This window comes from Marmota monax, unplaced genomic scaffold, assembly GCF_021218885.2.
Source record: "Marmota monax isolate L192 unplaced genomic scaffold, Marmota_monax_Labrador192_F-V1.1 WCK01_AAM20220418_F8-fsc00028, whole genome shotgun sequence".
NCBI lineage: Eukaryota > Metazoa > Chordata > Mammalia > Rodentia > Sciuridae > Marmota > Marmota monax.
This window is the reverse complement of record NW_026694779.1, coordinates 478603-499054: the sequence shown is the minus strand read 5'-3', so window position 1 is coordinate 499054 and position 20452 is coordinate 478603. Positions and strand designations below refer to the sequence as shown.

Below are 20452 nucleotides of genomic sequence, written 5' to 3'. Positions count from 1 at the left end.
CTTGGGGTTTTATTCTCCTTTTTTTTAATAAAGTGAGGAGTCACAAGATCCCAGGGTTTCCTTCTTGTTTTAATTTTCTGATGCAGAGTCGATTGGTGGGCAGCCTTCCCCTCTCCTGGTCATTTCCAAGGGACCAGGTGGCTCCTGACCATCTTGTGCACCTCCCAACGCAGGATGACCATGGGGGCCGTGAGTCTTCGGATGCCCCTTCCTTCCCTGCTGGCACAGAGAATGCCCAAGTCTTCCTCATAAATCCCACCCTTCATTCCTCCCAGGAGTCTTCCTGAAAACGGAGTCAGAGAGGCAAATGGGCTGCTCCGTGGCAGGCAGACATGGGTGGTTAACTGGTAGTGGCGTCCTGGGTCTCCTCACTGGGGTGAATCCACCTGACTCCACGGTGCTGTGATCGATTGGTGATGTCTGCAAGGGATGTGGGAGAGGTGGCCCGCCCGAGTGCCATGCACTTCCACTCTAGAGATTCCTTTGAATCAGGCCATCTTGGGGAGGATGGGAGGGGGCTTGAAGGGGGACAAAACCAGTTCTTTTTGTTGACTGTTAGAGTCTGTAAACAAGTCAAGATGGCTACAGGATTTTCTTTAGCCATCCAGAGTTCCTGCCTTCATCCCAGTGCCGGTGAGGACGAGGGTGGAAGAATTTCCAGTGTTGCTGAAAACCAGACGAGACTTCGGCTGAGATACGGACGAGACTTCGGAGCTGTTGCTGTTTCTGCTGCTACAGCTTAGGCTAGCTGCCTGAAGAACTTACCTGGACTGTGATTTAAGCTAGCTGCCTGCAGAACTTACCTGGACTGTAATTTACCTGGACTGTGAGTTAATCTATTGAGACACTGCTTTACCTGGACTGAGACAACAAACTGTAATCTATAACAAATTGTAACTCGGTATCTTTGCTAATGGTGTCATTGCTGGTATAAGTTTTCCAAGGGCTTCTTGCATGGAGCCATCAATTGGCTTGGTATTGTGACATCTTGTATCCTCCCCTTCTGCTTGTAGCAGAAATTATTTGTGGTGTTTGTGTAAAAACCACTATGGTCATTATTTAAATTAAACAAAAGGGGGAAATGTTAGGGTCTGTAAACAAGTCAAGATGGCGCCTGGCATTTTGCAGAGGGAGTGGTTTGTGAAGTAACGCCAGTGAGCCATTAAGTGTGGAGATTCCTTATTGGTTGACTGCTGTATCTAGTTTATGTTAATTAAGATAAGCTGTGTGTAATGTATATATACCCCTCCTGTCCTACAATAAAGGGCTCCCACTCCTGCTGTATCAAGGTACACAAGTTGTTCGTCACCCCCTGGTTATTTTGCTGCAGCCGGACTGCGGCAGTTTACAAGACTTTATCTATCACTCCCGTCATTGGCATCCTGCCTGGTTTGTGGGGGATGCTGTTGAGGGGTGAAGTCTCCTCTCTCTCCATCCACAGATAAGAGGGACTCCCCTTCTCGCCTCCTGCCCAGGGGACAATCTGATCATGTATCTCTGGACATTCGTTGGCTCCCTTTGGCTGGTGGGAGGCGTTCCCCACTCACAGGTGGCTCTTTTGCCCCTATTCATGTGGCAAGAGCCGTGGGGAGGGACAGGCCCTGACCCCATGGGCCCAGGCAGCTTCAGACATACACACAGAGATGGCCTGGGCACCCAGGTGGGCACCACGGCTCCGGGGACATCCAGGGAGGCAGGTGAGCAGCTTCACTCCAGGCTCTGGCTGTGCCAGGTTCCATCCCCCCTGTCCCCAGGGTCCTGGCCCAGGGGACAAAGGACACCTTTGGAACTTTCTTCCCCTGGCCTTCGTCAGCGGTCCTTGCTCTTGGGATGGGAGGAGGAGACCGTGGCCCCCACGACCCGTAACGAACATCAAGTCCCTAAGATACCCGAGTGTGCAGGCTGGACAAGACAGCGGCCACCTCTCGTCCATCTCTGGGGGGACAAATGTCTGATTCAGATAAAAACCAAGCCTCAGAAAGTTCAGGCTGAAAAAAGCATCTATTGCAGAGGACGCCCTAGAAAGTTCGCCCCCCGGGGGTCGGGGCCTGATACTCTGGGCTCAGAGGACCCTGGGGAGTCCTGGCTCCTGGGAAAGAGCTCAGGGGAGCCCAGCCCAGCCCAGAGCTGCCCACCTGGGGCTGCGGATGGCCAGCCCTCTCGGGGACATGGGACAAGGCGGCTCTGCAGGGGGACCCAGGTCTGGGGGGCCCTTGGTGCTTCTGAGGGTGCCCCAGCCTCCACGGAGGCCCGGGTGGCCAGTCTGCAGAGGCCGGCTGAATGGCATGAGTCTGCCCAGGGGCCACCGGCTCTGCTCTGTGCACACACCAGGACTTCCCGGGGCGCCTGTCACCCCCTTCCTCTGGCTCCTCAGCCCCCGCTCTCGGCCCCCCAACGCCCTCCAGCCCCCGTCCTCTCGTCCCCTCTCCCCTCGTCCTCTCCTCTCCTGGTCACCCCCTCTTTCCACCTGGGCCAGGACCCGCGCCCTTTCCCACCCACAGAAGGGGCAGAGGACCCAGGCGGGTCCCATCGGATGCTCCTGGGGTGACCCTATGGTCCAGCAGGTGGCCCTCTTGTCTCCAGGGGATGGGACCCTCCAAACTCTTCAGAGGCCACAGAGGAAGCATGGGCTGGGGACAGCGGGTGACCCAGGCTTGGCCTGGCCAGGGCTGAGGGCCCGTCTGAGCCAGGCTGCCCCGTCCCCGGGCCTCACCCACAGGCTGAAGGCAGGCTTCTTTATTAAAGGGGGCGGGGCGGGGCGAGGTGCGGGCAGGGGCGTCCACGGCCACCGGGGCTCCTGTCACTTCTTGCTGGACTGCTTCTTCCTGCTGCCCCTTCTGGGTTTGGGGGGAGGAGGTGGCTCCACTTCAGGATCTTTGGGCCTAAATATCAAAACACAAAGGCATGGTGGACACGGGGTGGGGGCAGAGCCCAGGACCTGGCCGGGCCTGGGCTGGGGGGGCTGTGGCCATCGGGGTGTCGCTCCCTGGGGAAGGGGACGGTGACACCTGTGGCCTTCCCACCTCTCCTGCTCCTCCTTCCCTCCTTCCTGGGACGCGGTCCTGCAGGACCCACAGTCTCCCTTTCCCTGCCTTTGCCTCTGGATTCCCGAACTTTCTGTAGGGCCCAGCAGGTGCCGGGCAGGGACACAGGGGACGGTCTCCTCCTTTCTGAGACCAAAGGGGTCATGCTGCAAAGTCTACCCCAGATCAATGCTGGCAGCTCTGGGGAGCCTCTGGGCACCCGGCTGGACACAGTGGGCCACGGTTAGGGACAGACCCGTGCCTGGGGAGCAGTGGCCTCGCAAGGCCAAAGTCCTGTGGTGGCCTCGTGGCCGGTGGCAGAGCCAGGGACCCCCTGCTGCAAGCTGTGCCTATTTGCTGGCCCCAAGCCACAATGGTCACCTACTTCACGTCAACCGGGGAAGCCATCTCCTCGTCCACCCTGTCTCCCAGGGCCAGCGAGGAGACGCTTCCTTCGAGATCCCCTGCCGCGGCCTTCTTAGCTGGCTCAGAATCTTCCAGGCTTGGGATAATGGCTGAAACGCTGCAGGGCAGGGGACACGGGGGGACAGAGCTGGGCGGGGCAGAGGGAGAGAGAAGTCAGCCTTGGATCAAGGGGACCACCCTGGGGACCCACAGCCAGCTCAGGGCCGGGTCCCCAGGCTTCTGTTAGAGGCCACACTGCCTCTGGCTCATGTGCTGGCCACACCTGGACACCCAACAGTGACCACAGGAAACATGGCCACCGGGCAGAGGGGACTAACCTCGAAATGCCCAGTGGTGGGGCTCGAAGTGCCCCCCACCCAATAATGTGCTCAAGTCTGCACCTTCTCGATTTTTTGTGACGTTATTTGAAAACAGAATCACTGCAGAGATTAGTTAGTGGAGATGAAGTCCCCACACATCTGGCGTCAGGTGGTTCTGTAGTGTCGAGGGAAGGGTGGCATCATGCCACCCCAAGCCAAGGAACTACCAATACATTTCTGTTGCCGAGGCCACTCGGTGCGGAGACCTGGCGTCAGACTGTTTGGGGCTACTGTAACAAAACACCACAGACCGGGTATTGTTATAAACCACAGAAGGGTGTCTTGAGATGTGTTTCTCACAGTCCCAGATCAAGGCTCTGGGAGACTCAGTGTCTGCTGAGGACACTCCTCCTGATGGCAGCTTCTCGCCATGCCCTCACACGGTGGAAGGGGCAGTCGTGTCCTCTGGGGTCTCTTACACAAGGGCACTAATCCCACTCAAGGGAGCACCACCCTCATGACCTGATCACCTCCCCGATGGCTCCTCTTCCCAACATCACTCAGTTGGAGGTGAGAATGTCAACGTGGGAACTTGGGAAGGGGGTGGAGACAGACATTCAGACCACAGCACCTTGTTACAGTCACTGGAGGAAACTCACGGGTGTGGGTGCCCCTCACCTTTACACCCCACCTCATGGCTTTGCAGCCAGGTGCTGCCTGTGTTTCTGACCTCAGGAGGTTTCTGAGCATCACAGGAGCCACGAGCAGCAGGCTGCTCAGGGGTGTTTGTCCCTGTCTTACTGACTGAAGTTCAGAGAGGGAGTGGGCTTGTTCAGGGCTGCATAGTATATCAGTGGCCCAGATAGGACTGGCCATTTGCTCAGTGACTTGTCATGTGGTCATGATTATTCATTTGGAAGGAGCCTGTCATCTGGTGGGTAATGACACAGGGTGAGACCTAGGGGGCTCTGGGGGTAGGTGGCACCTATGCCTAAGACTCAATGAGGTGTCACAGTCATCCCCACTGAGGCTGGCGGGGGGACGCAGGAGGACCAGGGCCGGGCCTATCCCACAAAAGCTCAGAGCCAGAGACAGTGAGGTGGGGACTGTCTAAATCTCTCTCTTTTGTTCTTAAAAAGGAGATGAAGGAATAAAAAGTGACTTGCTCAAGTGGGGGCCTCTAACACGACTTCAAGGGCCCTAGAAAAAGGTTAAACAGAGAAACATGAAAACAATGTCACAGCCGGGCGCAGTGGCACCCGCGTGTCACCCTAGCAACTTGGGAGGCCCAGGCAGGAGGATCGCGAGTTCAAAGCCAGCCTCAGCAAAAGCGAGGCCCTGAGCAACTCAGGGAGACCCTGTCTCTAAATAAAATACAAAATGTTCAATCCCTGGTGCGAAAAACAACATCCCCAAACAAAAACAAGGTCACAGAATCTGGGCATATTGTCACTATCTGCACTTAGCAAACTAGCGCACCCCTTGCCCCCTCCCTCCCCACCCCGGGCCCACCATACAAAGTCAGTGACTCTTGTAGACCCCTCAAAGGCCACCTGCAGCCCTTAGAGAAGATAAAGGCGTTTGTGCCCGTGGCTGGGCCCGGGTGCCGACATCCAGCCCCTGCTATTCTGAGAGGGAAGGATGGGGACACACAGGAGCAGGGTCAGGCTGGGGGTCCGCCAGGGCCCCTGTCCCACAGAGCTCCAGCCTTGGGGGTGGGGAGGAGGTCCCTGGGATCTGTGGTTGGTGTCAGATCCTTAGGGAGCAGAGAGACCAAGAGAAGCCCTGACCACCCACCTGGGCATTGCACTCATTTACCCGTCCATCCGTCCATCCGTCCATCCCCATATTTACACTCAAGGAAGAAATACGCACACCAGGCCCTGAGCCTACAGTCCCGCCAAGGCCTGAAATAGCCCCTCCTGGGCACTGGCCTCCTCTCCGGCCTCCCTGCCTCCAGCCTCACCCCCGGCTGCCCAAGATGGCATCTTCCTTAAGCTGGTCTTGTTTCCCTCCCTTGGAAGCAGTCTAAGGTTCCCTGACGTCCGCAGGGGGACACCCAGTGCCCTGGCATGACACATGGATCGAGGCCCCGACTGACCAGCACGGTCACCAGCTCCTGGTGGCAGCTCTTGCTAACTCCACGGCTCGCTGTGGCAATGTCACGAGCCCCGGTGACAAGGAGGGTGTGAGACGGTTCCCTGAGCCTGTGTGGCACCCGCTCTCCATGGCATGAGGCCAGCCCTCGGGTCCTGGGTCCCTAGGGACTGTGTCCAGGGGCTCTCGCCCTCAGAGAAAGGGTCTTGCTAAGTGGCCCAGGCTGGCCTCCAACATGCGATCCTCCTGCCTCAGCCTCCTGGGTCACTAGGATGACAGGTGTGCGTCACCAGGCCCAGATTAAGGGACACCCCTGCCCTGACGTGTGTGTCACCCGGGGTGGGGGCTCCTGGCTCAGAGCCGGGTCAGCTCCCCCCTGGACTCTGCGACACCTCGTCACAGGGCCTGGGCCCTGACGTCCCCTCCTCTCCCTGATGGCCCAGCCCAGGACCCTCAGTACCACAAGGGGATGTCACAGGTCACTCTGCCCGGCCCTCGTGGGGCCAGCGGACCCAGGCCCAGCACTGCCCAGGGCCAAGACCACAAAAGAAGTGTATCCCTACCCCAGGGTCTGACTGTGCAGCAGGGAGACAGACGGACGGCCATTACACTCAGCATCCAGGCCCAGGGAGACCAGCCTTTCAGAGGGGCCAGCGGAGGGCCAGGTGACAGGGACAGAGCCAAGGCTCCCAGGTCCCCAGCACGGACCCCCCATGGCATCTGCCACAGCCTGCCACTCTGTCACGGCCCAGGCACACTCAGGCAGGGGACAGCCCCCGGGTGGGCTCAGGCCACCTGCACCTGTCTCCAGAGTCCCCTCCTGGGTGGCTGCTCTCTGCCTGTCCCTCCCTGTGCGCGTCCCCTGCACCTCATCCTCACCAGGGTGGGGTGGGGCAGGGAGGGGACAGGCACGGATCACGGGGACACACTCCATGTGGCTGGCCCTCCCCACAGAGGGGGGCAGGGGAAGGGCAGCCACTGGGCACACGGTGGACAGAGCCCAGGCCCTGTGCTCGGCCCTGGGCACCCCCAGGTGTCCCCCAGAGGACGAGCCAGGGACAAGGGAGGGAGATGGGGATCCTGTACACGGAGGTCACCGGCACAGAGAGGCCGGTCTGCTGGCTCGCACAGCGACCATGTGCAGGGAGACCGCTGCCCACTCTGCAGGAAAGGCTGTCCCCTGGTGTCCCAGCGCTCTGGCCTGCAGGGGTCTGGGGACTCCTGGTGGCCTACAGGGCATCCCCAGACCCTCCCAGCCCCTGGCCCACCCACTCCTCTCTGCTTGCTAGGAGCCAGTCTGCCTGCCACCTCCCTGGACCTCACCAGACCCCTTGCTTCCGTCAGGTCCTCACGGACCCTGCCCACAGTGTCCCCGTGGCCAGGTCCTCCAAGGAGAGGGATCTGCCCAGCCCAGTGGCCACCCAGCCTCTCCTGACCCCTCTGCTCACCTCTCTACGTCGACCCTCCTGACCTGTCCCAAAGGATAAGGTTTCAAGACTCTTCCCAACACTCCTGTGCAAAGCCAGACGGAACAAGGGCACCCTCTGGGGCACCGTGACACTCTTGCCCCCTTCCTGCTGTCACCAAAAACAGGGACAAGGAAAAAAGCCTACGCCGCTTCCAAACAGACCCAGGTCTCTTCCTTGAATACTGTCACCGACGATTGGCTCAGTCTACAAAGGTGGACCCCGCGAATGGGCAGGGCTGACTTATCTAGGAGACACGGTTCCCACCAAGGGACAGCGAGGGCCTCCCAGAGCCTCAAGTACAAAGCCGTCAGCCTGTGTCCCTCTGGAATCAGGGGACCTAAAAGGCCCAGCAGGCCCTGACCGCCAAGGCCACAGCCCGTCAACCTCCCGAGGCTGAAGGTGGACATTTGCTCTTCCTCTCAGGCCACACTTAGCAGCTGAGCCCAGGGGAAACCTTGATTCAGCCGTGCCTCCCCCAGAGGCCGCCATCCATCAGTGAGGGTCACCAAGCTCTGCACACAGGCTGCCTGCTCGGAGGGGCGCAGCCAAGCCCAGGGGAACGCAGCCCGCCCTGCCCGCGGCCACCAAGCACCTCACTGGACATGGCCGTCTGAGTTCCTGCCTGAACCACAGTGACCCATCCTGTTCGTAAGGACACTGTGCCATCTCACCCAGTGTCTCCGGAACCCAGACAATTCAGGCACGTCAGGCAGTACCAACCTAGTCACCCAGCTGGCGGGGATCAGCAGAAGGTGGGACGCCTTGAAAACCTGTCTAAATCTTTGACACGGTTTCCCCCATCGACAGGTAGGACCTAGTTCCCCTGCCTCGACTGTGGGCTGGCCCCAGGGACTCCGTGCGGTGGGACGTGTGAGGCCATAAGACTTAAGAGGCCAAGTCGTCAAAGGGGAGACGGCGTCCCTCCTGCTGGGAACCCAGCCGCCATGTTGTGAGGAAGCCCAGGCCGCCCGGGGAGGCAATGTAAGGACAGAAGCCCAAAGGGACCCCCAGGCCCCTGAGCGAGCAAGGCCTGGGGGTGATGCAGCCCCCCAGCTTCTGGATGAAAGTGCACAGCAGACCCCCTGCCTAGCCCAGCCCCGTCAGCTCCAGGACTGTGAGAGATCAATACCACAGAGCTTCAGAGAGAGGCCACAGGACCCGGTGTCATAGGGCAACGTCTCCTTATAAAGACGTCCTTCTCTGTTTCTCTACGCACCTCGGAGGCCGTTCTAGACTCAGGTGAGTCCTCCTGTACACACTCGCAAGACTCTGCCTCTTTCCTCTCTTAAGAACCTTGACCATCTCTGGGTCTCTGTTTGGTTTGTCTAGTTTTCTGATTCTTTGCCCAGAATTCCTCAAAAAAGTCATCGAAGACTGTCGTAAGCTCACCGGCCAGTCCTGTCTGAAGCCCTGGACTCCCCACAGATGAGGAGACCATGACTACTTAACAGTGACCTCATCCCTGACAGAGGCAGCTCTCAGGAGAGGCTGACTGGGTCCTGCCCACAACCTGACACGTGACAATGCCACACAGCTCTGTCCCACTGCCCCCGACCCACTTGAGACCCCGCGGCCCTTTCCTATTAACAGCGGAACCCAGATTGAGCCGTGTCTCTTGATAAGTGTTTCCTGGCACCCCCACTGCTGCAGTCTGATATCTGTCCCCGTCCCCAAGTTCACACGTTGAAATTGTCACGGCCAAGGTGATGGCACCAGGAGGCGGGGCCTGTGATACCTGTGCAGGTCAGGAGGGTGGAGCCTCATGAATGGGAGTGGTACCCTTGAAAGAGGTCCACGGGGTGAAGGTACGGGGCTGCTTTGTACCTTCTACCATGGAAGGACACGGGAGGAAAGGGCCACCTGTGAGGAGCCGGCCCCCATGAGACACCAAGTCAGCAGGTGCCTTGTTCTTGGACTTGGCCTTTAAACCTGAGAAACTTTTGTTGTTTATAAGCCTCCCGCTGTCCGGGAATTTTGTTATAGTATCCACACAGACTAAGTTGCCCGCTCCTCGTGGCCACGTGGTCTTCTGAGCGTTTCTGAACATGGCTTTGCCCGTGGCTGGCATCTGAGAGGAGCCCCGGCTTGTCTTGGGCCTGGGCCTTCCCCTCCCTCGCTCCCCTCTCTGCCTCTGGAACATTCTAGAACACTCTGAGCCTCGTCTTCCCTTCTCCCTGTGATTCCCCACAACTGGTCTCCAAGGACCTCTGAGTCCCTCGTCTTGGGTGACAGGGACTCAGTCGCTCTTCTCTCTGCCCCTTCAGCCTCTGCCCTCCTCATGTCCACAGGCGCTTCCTCATCTTGCCTCCTCTATTGAGCATGCCCAGATGGCGGGGTCACTACTGAGCATGCCCAGATGGCGGGGTACCTGTGTGACCGCCACGGTTCCTCCCGGGATGGGATCCCCGCAGCCTCCTCAGGGTCAGGCAGCTCATTTCCTTGGGGTGAAGGTGGCATCAAGTCAAAACCCTGCAGGGCCCGGGTGGGCACGGGGCTGCCTAGACCGGGTCCCTGGGGCACTCCCAGGTGGCACCAACTCTGCATTTTCCTGGGCGCAGCCATTTACAAAGCTCTTGAACACACGCTCGCTTCCGGGAGAGCCCCACGGTCTGCCAGGAGGGCACTGCTGTCCTCATTTGCAGAGAGACTGAGGATTCGGAGGCAGACTCAGGGGCCCAGCCCCCCAGCCAGGCCCTCGTCTTGGGGCCCTGATTGGCACGTTTCCCACCGCGTGGCGCTCCCTGAGCAATCTCCCCTTGCTGTGGCCAGGTCCTAAAACCCAGGCTCCTTCCTGGACAAGGCTGTGTGCTCCGTGAGCCAAGAAATGACCAGGGGTCACCTCACCAGACCCAGGCCCGGCAGGTGCTCGATCAGGTGGTATCACCTGGTTGCAAGCCTGAGCTCAGGAGCCTGGGGCCACACTTGAGCCAGGCTGCCCTCTGCAAGGACCTGAGCCTGCTCTACGCATGACCCGTGTCCACTCGGCAAACCAAGCAGCAGCAGGGCTGCAGGTGCCAAATGGAGGCTGAGGCAGGAGGATCGTGAGCCCAAGGCCAGCCTCAGCAACTTAGCGAGGCCCTAAGCAACTCAGTGAGACCCTTGAGACTCAGGTCTCAAGATGGACCTGTCTGGAGGTTCCTGGGGGATCAGCTGCGGCTCCCAGGCCTGGTCGGAATGGGGTCTCTGCACTACGGCAAAAGTCACCACCGACAACTAAACATTTGGCACATGCTGTTCCAGTCTCTGAGAATGCTGTTCCCCGTGGCACATAAGGTGCCTTGGGGTGAGTCCAAATGGGGTGAGGCAGGTGGGACAGGAGGCGGGGCTGCAGCTGGGGGTCCTGCCGGACGAGCCCCATCCTCAGGATCTCCACAACAGACACGGGGACTATGCTTCTGGCCCAAATCCCTCATCTCCAAGACAACCCTCTTGCCAACCTGCATCTCAAAGAAACTGACCACGTGCCCTGTCTCACCTGGCCACCTGGCCGCCTGCTCGCTCCTCTCCTGTCCCCTGCCAAGCGTCAGATGGCAGGTTCTGCCAGGTGGACCCCAAGTGCAGGCCACACTCCCCATCTCTGCCCTCCCCACTTCACCCCCTTTGGCGGCCCCTCCCCCTGGCCTGGGTCCCCTGTACCTGAACTTGTAGTTGTCCGGCAGGAAGTAGCCCATCTTGCAGTCCTGCCGGGCCCGGAAGATCTGTTTGAGCAGGTTCTGCTTGCTGAAGCCGTAGCCGTTCAAAACGCGGCCCCCGAAGAGGAGCCTCCCCCCAGCAAACATCTGTGGGCAGTAGAGGACGTGGCCTCAGCCACCTGCCTGGGAGGTGGCCTGAGCCTGGCCTGTAGCCTCTGCTGGGCCAAGCTGCTCAAATGCTGCTGGACCCTCCCAGGTCCCTGGGGCCAGGACGGCGTCTTCTGATCCGAGGTCCACTCGCCTGCCCAGGGCCATGTGTCCCCTCTGCTGCTAACCCACTCACTGGGATGTGGCTTATCGCTCATCCCATAGAATGGGGTCCCTTTTGCGGTTAACCAGAAAGGCAGGACCCCGAAGTAAAGAGACCGCGAGACCCGGACACCCGGGGGAGGTGGCACAGGACCCAGCGGGTGGCAGGAAATGCAGACGAGCAGTCAGGGTGACACGGGGGAGTCTCTCAGGGGCGCTTTCTGAGTTGGCAATGACGCACTGTTCGTGGCATCAAGTGATGTGGAAACAGAAGCAGAGAAGTGGATTCCCTGGGTGAAGGGCCACCCATCCCTTGGTCTCTTGGGGTGGGGGACACGGGGGATCAGCCTAGGGCCCCGCCCGGCTCTGTGTGCCTGGTGACACAGGTCAGTCCTGCTCTCTGATCCCCAGGGAGGACCCAGAGTGGAGGGCAGGGAGCTGGCCGTCCCTCCCCAGGCCCCACTCACCAGGATCATGTCCTGGACCACAGCGAACCTCTTCACCAGCAGGGCCGGGCTCTTCTGCAGGGGACCGTGCAGGTCGTAACGCAGCAGGCGGTAGGGGTCGTGGCGACACTGCAGAGAGACAGGCTTCACAGTCACCCCCTGCCAACGGGATGCACCGGGGTCACCCCTTCTGGCCCCGAGGAGGCCCCTGGGTCTGCGTGGCGCCCTCTACAGGTCAGCACTGGGATAGCTGCCCACTGGCCTGGCCCTCGGGAGTGGCCCTGCAGAGCCCTGAGAGGGGCACTGTGCCCCTGGTGGCCCTGCATCCAGGCTGATGAGTCCACACTCCATGGCACCAAGGATGTCCCCACCTGTCCCCCAGGGCTGTCCCTCCCCCACTCCTTCCGGTGGTCCAGTCCCGCCCCAGCACCTGAACTGAACCCAGAGCTCTAGGTAGGGCCAGGTCCCTGGATGGGCACAGAGCAGGGTCTCAATGAATAGTCCCTGAGCCAGGGCCGTAGCACGTGCCTGTAATCCCAGCAGTTTGGGAGGCTGAGGCAGGAGGATTGAAAGTTGGAGGCCAGCCTTGAAACTTAGCAAAGCCTGAGACAACTTGGTGAGATCCTCTCTCTAAAGAAAATGTAAAAAAAGGGGCTGGGGGGCTGGGGATGTGGCTCAAGAGGTAGAACGCCCTCTTAGCATATGCGAGGCCCTGGGTTCGATCCTCAGCACCACATAAAAATAAAAAAATAAATAAAGATATTGTGTCCAACTACAACTAAAAAATAAATATTAAAAAAAAAATTTGTGGGGAGAGGATACTCGGGATTCAACCCCGGGACTCTCTACCTCAGAGCCACACCCCAGGTCCTTCATTTTTATTTCAAGACAGGGCTTTGCTAAATTGCTGAGGCTGGCCTCCAACTTGTGATCCTCCTGCCTCGGCCTCCTGAGCCACTGCTGGGATGACAGGAGTGAGACCCTCTGTATGGCTCCTTAAAGTCCCCTTTAGGCTTCATCGTCAATGAATTCAGACTTGGACAGCAGTTTACACCTGAGCCAAAACCCAACCCACTTGCCCAAACCCCACACATCCTGGGAGGCACTTGCTGGAATCCAGGAGGTGACTGGTTCAGGGCCCTGGGCACTGATAGCTCTCCTGTCACGACCCTCATGGGGCCTGCTGGGGCTGCCAGAAGCTTCTGCAGGGCCTGGCTTGTGTCTGAGTGGACAGCAGGTACCTCGGGCCTGGCAGAGTCCTAGCCACAGTGGAACAGAGGGCAGAGGGAGGGACGTGCAAAGGCCCTGAGGAAGAGAAGGGGTGTGGCCTCTGCGCCGGAGGTTCAGCGGGTCCTGGCACTGCGGGGGCTTCCTCTGGCCTCTGGGGTCTCCTCGCTGGGCCCAAACCAACCTGGATGCAGGGCGAGGCGCGGCCCTGCTGCTTGTGGTTGTACAAGGTGTCCAGCACCCACTGCAGCTGCGCCGTGCGGCCCGGGCTCTGGCTGGAGACGATCCCGAACACCAGCACTTGGCTGGGGTCGCGGGGTGCCGACAGGAAGCGCTCCAGCTCCACGTCGGACACCAGGGGGGCCTTCACCATGCACCTGCAGCCGGCCCGGATGTCCTGTCTGCGCAGCAGCTTCCGCAGCACCAGGGGGCAGTCGGAGGGCGAGGCCGCCCACCGCGTGGGGCTGTGCACCTCTTTGGCCATCTTCCCCCTGCGGCAGGAGCGCGGCAGAGGGGTCCTCAGGGGGCCGCTCGCACGCCCCCTGCCCCAGCTGAGCTGCCCATGAACAAGGACCCGCTGTGGGGGCTGGGCTGCGGGCGGGGTCCACTCCGGCCTCACCAGCCAGGTGTGCTCGGCCTCCGAGGCCCCCGGTCCCCCTGCGCCTCCCTTTCCTGGGGACCAACGAGGTGGGTGACTCTCTCCCACACCCCAACGCCTGCTGCGGGCTCTGCAGGCCCGTCCCCTTGGCAGTCAAGACAGACCCTGAGCTGGCCTCCTTCCCTGACCTCCACGGACGTCAATGGTCTCAGCCTCCGTTTTTTTTTGGTTTGGGGTCCTGGGGGTGGAACCCAGGACCGCACCGTGGTAGGCAAGGGCCCTATCACTGAGCCACGTCCCCAGGCCTTGGAATTTTACTTTGAGACAGGGCCTCACTGAGTTGCCCAGCCTGGCCTCCAAACTTGCGATCCTCCTGCCTCAGCCTCTAGAGTCTCTGGATGACAGCGTGCTCCACGGCGCTGGATCAAGCCTCCTCCTTGCTCAAGTCCCTCTTAGAGGGGCGTGTGCTTTCCCCCCTGGGCCTCTCTGCACTCCATCGTCCATTCAGTGTGCCCAGGGGACCTGTTAAACCCCAAGTCGCATGGTGCCTCTACTCTCTGAAACCCTACAGGGGACTTTCCTTCTTTTTACAGAGTAAAAGCCAAAGTTCCCACAATGCCTGGGTGGTCGCGAGGTGGCTGCTGAGCATGGGGGAGGCCCCGGGTTCCATCCCCAGCGCCCAATCATTCAAGAAATCCCAAAATAGATAAAATGTAAAAGCCTATCTCATGTTTAGGGACCTTCCCATCTTCCACCAGGATGAGTCCCAAAGGATCAAGGCTTTAAACCCAAGAGAGTTCAGCTATGGAGTGACCCTGGGAGAGGTAGACAGGTAGGAGGACTTGTCTCTGATTCCGCAGCGGGGACACCTTTTATAAGTGGGACTCCAAAATCCGGGCGTCCTCACAGGGAAGGGCTGGTCAATCCAACTCCCCGACAGAGAAATGGAAATAAACCCCCCAAAATCCTGTGGAGCAAGTAAAAGACACTCAAAGCAAAAGACGAATAGGAGACGGGGGGCATCCTGAAGTCCCCCCACACGTGGTGGCTCATTGCTCTGCTTTGTGAAGGCCGCTAAATGGATAAGAGCCACTTGACGTCCAGCCAGACGTGGACGGGGGCAGCTGACACCCGAGCACATCAGCTAAGAGGTGCAGAAGCTGTTTTTGAAATTTTAGGAAGAGGGTGAGTAGAGCCACCCAGACCCTCATGAGACCGAAATTAATTCAGCAAAAAACCCTGTCGACCCCCATTTATCAGAGCTCTGGAATGGAATTAAAAAAAAAAATCCTAACAACCATCAGGCAAGTAAACTGCTAAATATTGGAAAGAGGACACTGTGACATTTTGACTTCCTCCTCTGCCACCGACAGCCCCCAGGTTGGGGGATCTGTGGGAAGGACAGTCCATGTTCCTGGCCCAGCCTGCGGGTCCCATAGGGCAGGGGTGGTGGCTCAGAGGTAGAGCGCTTGCCTGGCACGTGTGAGGTCCTGGGTTCCATCCTCAGCACCACATAAAAATAAATAAAACAAAGGTCCATTGACAACTAAAAAACTATTTAAAATAATCTGGTTTCTGCCAGGTGGGCACGGGGTGCACGCCTGTCATCCCAATGGCTCAGGAGGCTGAGGCAGGAGGATCATGAGTCAAGGCCAGCCTCCAAAACTCAGCAAGGCCCTAAGCAGCTCAGGGAGACCCTTGAGACTGGGGTGTCAAGTCGGGCCTGTCTGGGGTTCCTGAGGGATCACCTCAGGGCCTCATCTGCTTTTTCGCTGGTTCACTGAGTCTTTTGGGGCAGAAAAGGCCCCTGGGAAGTGCTCATGGGAACGTCTAAAGACCAAGACCTGAGACTCAGCCTCTTGGTGTAAGAGAAGCAGATGGAGCAAAGGACACACCAAAAGTTCTAGGAATAAAGAGACCAGGGAAGGAGGTGTAGAGTGGACCCAGGCCTCGAAGCTCTCTCGTATATGGAAGGATCTAGATGCCAGGTCTGGGACCATGTTTGTAGTTTTTCTTTTGTTAGGGGGGTGGGGGTGGTAACTTGAGGTTTGACCCAGGGACACTCAACCCCTGAGCCCCGTCCCCAGCCCTTGTTGTCTTTTAATTCAGAGACGGGGTCTTGCTGAGCTGCTCAGGGCCTTGCTGAGTTGCGGAGGCTGGCTTTGACTCATGATCCTCCTGCCTCAGCCTCCTGAGCCGTTGGGATGACAGGCGTCCAGCACTTTCTAGATGTCTCTTCCCCTAGCCGCTCTCCCTGGGCTCTGGCCCGGGCAGGAGAACTGTGCACCGCGCCCAGGTCAGCTCCTGCCCTCTCCCAGCCTGGGGTTTAGCTCCAGGAGGGAGGGACGCAGCACTTGGCTCCCATCATGTCCTCCCTGCCCATCCCAGACGCCTCAGGGGAAGGGTCAGCCCACCTGGACGTGATGGAGGCCCTGGCGTGGACTCTGGTGCCCTTCTTCCGGGAGGGGCTCATGGAAATAGACTCTGCATCCTCCTTTATAGACTCTTCGACAAGGGAATCTGGCCGGGCCGACTGGGAGCGGGAGAGGATGTCGGCCATGTGGGAAGTGGACTTGAAGGCCTTTTCCAGGTGAGACCCGGACTTCAGCCTCACCCGGCCGATGTCGGAGTCCTCCCTCTTGGCGGGGTACTCGATGGTGAACAGACCTGGTAATAAGAGATGCTGCTGTCACGTTTCATCACAGATGGGCCACCTTTGTCCCTGCTCCTGGCCCCACCCAGTGGAACGCCCTTCTGCTCACCCGACCCCTGCTTGTCCACGTCTAGAGATTCCCGGGCCCCAACCGAAGCCCAGCCAGCGATCAGCCTAAGAATGGCTGCCTCTCCCTCCTTCCCCCCACTTTCCCCGAGGGGCCTGGGTTGGCCCCAGCAGCCAACACAGAGCTTGGGTCCACAGTCAGTTCCTGGATCATGCTGTTCCAGGCTCTGAGAATGCTGTTCCCTGTGCCTCAAGATAGAAGTCCATCTGCTTTCTTTGAATGTTCTTTTTTTTTTTTTTGGGAATAGGGGATTGAACTCAGGGGCACTTAACCTCTGAGCCCCGTCCCCAGCCCTTTGTTGGCATTTTATTTAGAGACAGGGTCTTGCTGAGTTGCTCAGGGCCTCCATGAGTTGCTGAGGCTGGCTTTGAACTTGCGAGCCTCCTGCTTCAGCCTCCCGAGTCACTGAGATTACAGGTGTGGGCCACGGCTCGTTCTTTTACACTGTACTTGGTACATGACAGTTGTACCTCATGGTGAGATTCGTTGTGACCTGTGTGTCCAGGCACACAACAGGACGGTATAATTTATATCCTCGTCTTGCTTTCCCTACTAGATTGGAAAATTCGGAGGCCAAGGGCCTCTCTTTCTCCATTCCCTTACCCAAGGATTTAGTGAATGACTGGACTCGGAATAGACAGATGACCCAGGACAGGGCTCCCTCCCTCTGAGGACCCCTGGGGTGACCAGAAGGGAACCATAGCAGGTGTGAAGAGCCCCAGAGCCCCGAGGAGGGTGGGCCACATTCTGCTGGTGGGGGGGGGCAAGGCAGAGTGCCCCTCAGGACAAACGGACTAGGTCTCTGGAGACAAAGAGAAAGTCCCTGGAGAGGCCCCTCCATGCCCGGTCAGGGGTGACATGGAGCAGGGCTCAGTGTCCCCAGTTTCCGGGCCCCCCCCCCCCGGCAGGAGGGGACAGCTGAGGTTTGGAAGGGTGCCCTTGGGCCTAACAGGGACAGCTGGGGAGGGGACAGCTTTCTCTCTTCTGTTGAGACCTTCCCACAAGGAGAGGGGAACAGGAGCTGCAGACAGATGACGGGTAAGATGGGTCACCAAGCTGAAGAGGTGACACAGGTGTGTACGTGGGGACCAGAGGGACCCGGAACGATGACGAGGGGCCTGGCAATAAGACACTGACGTGGAGACGTTGGAGACACAGGCCACGTCCACCGATCTCGGGCAGATACCCGTCACAGCTGGAACCCAGGGTCACACCCAAACGGGGCCTGACCCCTGCTGCCCAGGTCCCCACATAGGAGGGGGGCGGTGAGGAGCTCAGTCCCCACCCGGTGGCCGCCCGCTGCCCTCACCTGCAGCCAGCAGGATGGAGTTCATGAACTGAGTCACCGTCTTCTGGAACCTCCTCTTGATCTCCACCAGGGCCCGGGTCAGCTTTGACACCTTGTCGTCCGAGCCCCCGATCCTGCGGGACGGCTGGAGGGAGGCGAAGGGCAGGGGTCGTGGCCACCTGTCCCCCTCCGCCTGCAGCACCCCTTTCGCCCTCTCCCTCCCGTGACTTCCTGCGCCTCGGCCCAGACCTGAGCAGACCTCCCCACCCTGAAGGGCTTCCCCCGATTCCCCTGGGCCTCGCTGTCCTTGGCCTGGACTCCCGACATGCTCTCCACGCAGCCACAGGGCAGATGTCTGCACTTTGTGAAGACACGAGGGGTGTTGCAGCCCGTCTCCCCCAGACCCTGTGAGCTTCTAACTGCTAAGTAGTTGAGGCTGACTGTCCCCTAAAGGCCCATGTCATAAAAGTGTGGCTCTTAGTGTGGAGTGGAGCCTTTAAGAGGTGGGGCTTAGCGGGAGGACTTTAGGTCATTGGGGGCGGGCCCTTGTTGAGGTGGTCTGAGGGACTCCAGCCCTTTCCTCTTTCTCTTTTCCTTCCTGGCCATGAGTTCAGTGGTTCTGTCCCACCACACGCCCCTGCCAGGGCACACTGCCTTGCCACAGGCCCCCAACAACAGAGCATCATGAACTGGAACTTCCAACACTGTGAGCAAAAAATAACCTTTCTTCTTTATAAGTTGATTATCTCAGGCGGTTTGTTACAGTGATGGTCTCTGGGTCTCGGTGCCTATCACACAGAAGGAGCTCAGTAAATGCTGTCCGTGAAGTGTGGCGCTTTTGCTGCCCGTTGCCCTGTGCGGTGGGAGAATACTGGCTGCCACCAGGTCCCAGATGAGAACTTGTCATTGACCAAGGTTACAGAGACTGGTCACTGGCGGGGCACAAAGGCCCAGGCCTTTTGCCTCTGTTCTGCAGGGTCACTGCGGCCTCTTTCCAGGAGTCCCAGATGAACTCCTGCACACGTATCTCCATTCCAGGGGCTGTTTCCCAGGGAAGCCAACCCCAGACTTGCTCTGGACATCGGGGGCAGCTCCAAGCAGCTGCAGCTTCCAGACTGAGGCCCGGCTGGGCCTGATGTCTTCTCCCAGCAGCCCTCCTGATTTCCTCAGCCAACGGCAACTGCTCTCAGCTAAACCTCCACATCCATCCACTCCTGTCTGCCTCAGGTCTTGTTCGTATTTTGGCTTCCTTTGTCCCTATACTTGGCCGGCTCCTGGCGGGCAGGACCAACGCTTTCTATGTTCCTCATTTAACAGTGTGGGAGTGGGAGGCTGAGGCAGGAGGATCGAGAGTTGGAGGCCAGCCTCAGAAACTCAGTGAGGCCCTGAGCAACTCAGGGAGACCCTGTCTCTGAATAAAATAGAAAAAGGGCTGGGGACGGGGCTCAGGGGTTAAGAGCCCCTGGGAACCCCAGGGACTCCCCAGTTTGGTGGAGGTGACAATGAAGGAGTGCCATGTTGGAGCTGTCATTGCTGGGGGGAGGGGTTGCTGAGAAGGAGACACAGACTGGATCTGGAGGGGCCCGGGTGGCAGAGGGTCCTCGTATTTTGTCCAGCGTCCCTTCTCCTCCTCCTGGTCAAAGCACCCTGATTTGCCTTTGGGAAAACATTCTGCCTCGTCCCTCACCCCAGTGGTTCATGTGAAGCTGATGTCACACCCTGACCCTGAGGATAGTATGACACTCAAGTGTGGCCCGCTGGGGCAGCACACGGGGGACACTTCAGTCACGGGCAGCCATCAGAGCTGCTGAACAGTGATGCAGTTGCTTTCTCTCCTCCTTCTCGCTCTCTGAGGTCCTGGGACTGAACCAGGGCCTCACAGTCACTGGGCATGACGTTGGCACTTCCGCTGGAGCACTTGGGATGCCACCGCGGGTAGGATAAGAGCTCAGAGTTGCTTGCGGCCATTAGGAGAGAAACTATGAGACTAGATCTGATCCAGACGAAAGCAGAACCAAGGGAGGGGAACGCCTCATGGAATCTCGGGAGGGCCTGGATCCAGCCGTGCCTGAAGCCGCCCATCAGCAGACTTCTCAAGTTCCCTGAGCCGACACGTTCTTCTGTCATGGTTAAGCCCATCCACGTTGGATTCTGCCACTGACAAGTGACAGACTCCTGATACCAAAAGTCCACTAAGGACAAGAAGGTGGTACTAAGGTTAAGTGGTGAGTGACAGTAGAGTGACACACAGGACCTTGCCGGGGAGAGTGGTGGGCAGTGGGAGCCAAGACCCTGGGAGAGGAAGTGGCAGGTCACGGCGACAGGCCCCGGGGTCGGGGCTCCACGCGTGGCTCTGCCTTACCCGTTTCTCTGGCGTGGTCCCGTGGGGACAGGTTCTGGCCGACACAGTGAGCGTCACCGTCTCGTTCAGGGAGGTGAAGGTGAGCACGACGGAGTCCTGCCCCAGCATCGTCAGTTTCATCTGCTCGTTCACCTGCAGACGAGGAAGGTGGCGCTCAGAGGTCCCGGCCTGTGCTGTCCCTCGCACCCCGTCCTGAGGCACAGGGTCCCTCTGGGCTCAGCTGAAGGCTCTGAGACCTTCCTGGAGCTTGGGCGGATCCAGCAGGAGGCGGGGGAAGTCCAGCAGTTGAGGCCCCAGCCCCAGGGTGACCAGCTGGAGTCCAGCCAGGTTGGCCTGGGACAGCTGGGATCAGAAGGTAGGCCTCTGTCCCTGGACGGGCAGCTGGGCTACTCAGTACCCAGACACCGGGTCGGACTGTGAGTCTTGTCCTGCAGCAATCAGAAGGTGACACGGCACACGACACAGTGGGTAGAGCCAGAAAGCCACCCCCCCAGGT

General features: G+C 59.1%; 1 protein-coding gene across 1 annotated transcript in view; it reads right to left on the bottom strand.

The window, feature by feature from the left end:
• Positions 1-3404: 3404 nt before the first annotated feature.
• Positions 3405-20452, bottom strand: part of CUNH3orf20 (chromosome unknown C3orf20 homolog) — a 34415-nt gene continuing 17367 nt past the window's right edge. The window contains exons 8-15 of the mRNA XM_058573028.1: positions 19957-20088; positions 17616-17739; positions 15941-16193; positions 13113-13419; positions 11723-11830; positions 10910-11093; positions 9898-9937; positions 3405-3546 (exon numbers count right to left, since the gene is read on the bottom strand). Coding sequence (XP_058429011.1) covers positions 3405-3546; positions 9898-9937; positions 10910-11093; positions 11723-11830; positions 13113-13419; positions 15941-16193; positions 17616-17739; positions 19957-20088 — 1290 coding nt within the window. The remainder of the gene's footprint in view (positions 3547-9897; positions 9938-10909; positions 11094-11722; positions 11831-13112; positions 13420-15940; positions 16194-17615; positions 17740-19956; positions 20089-20452) is intronic.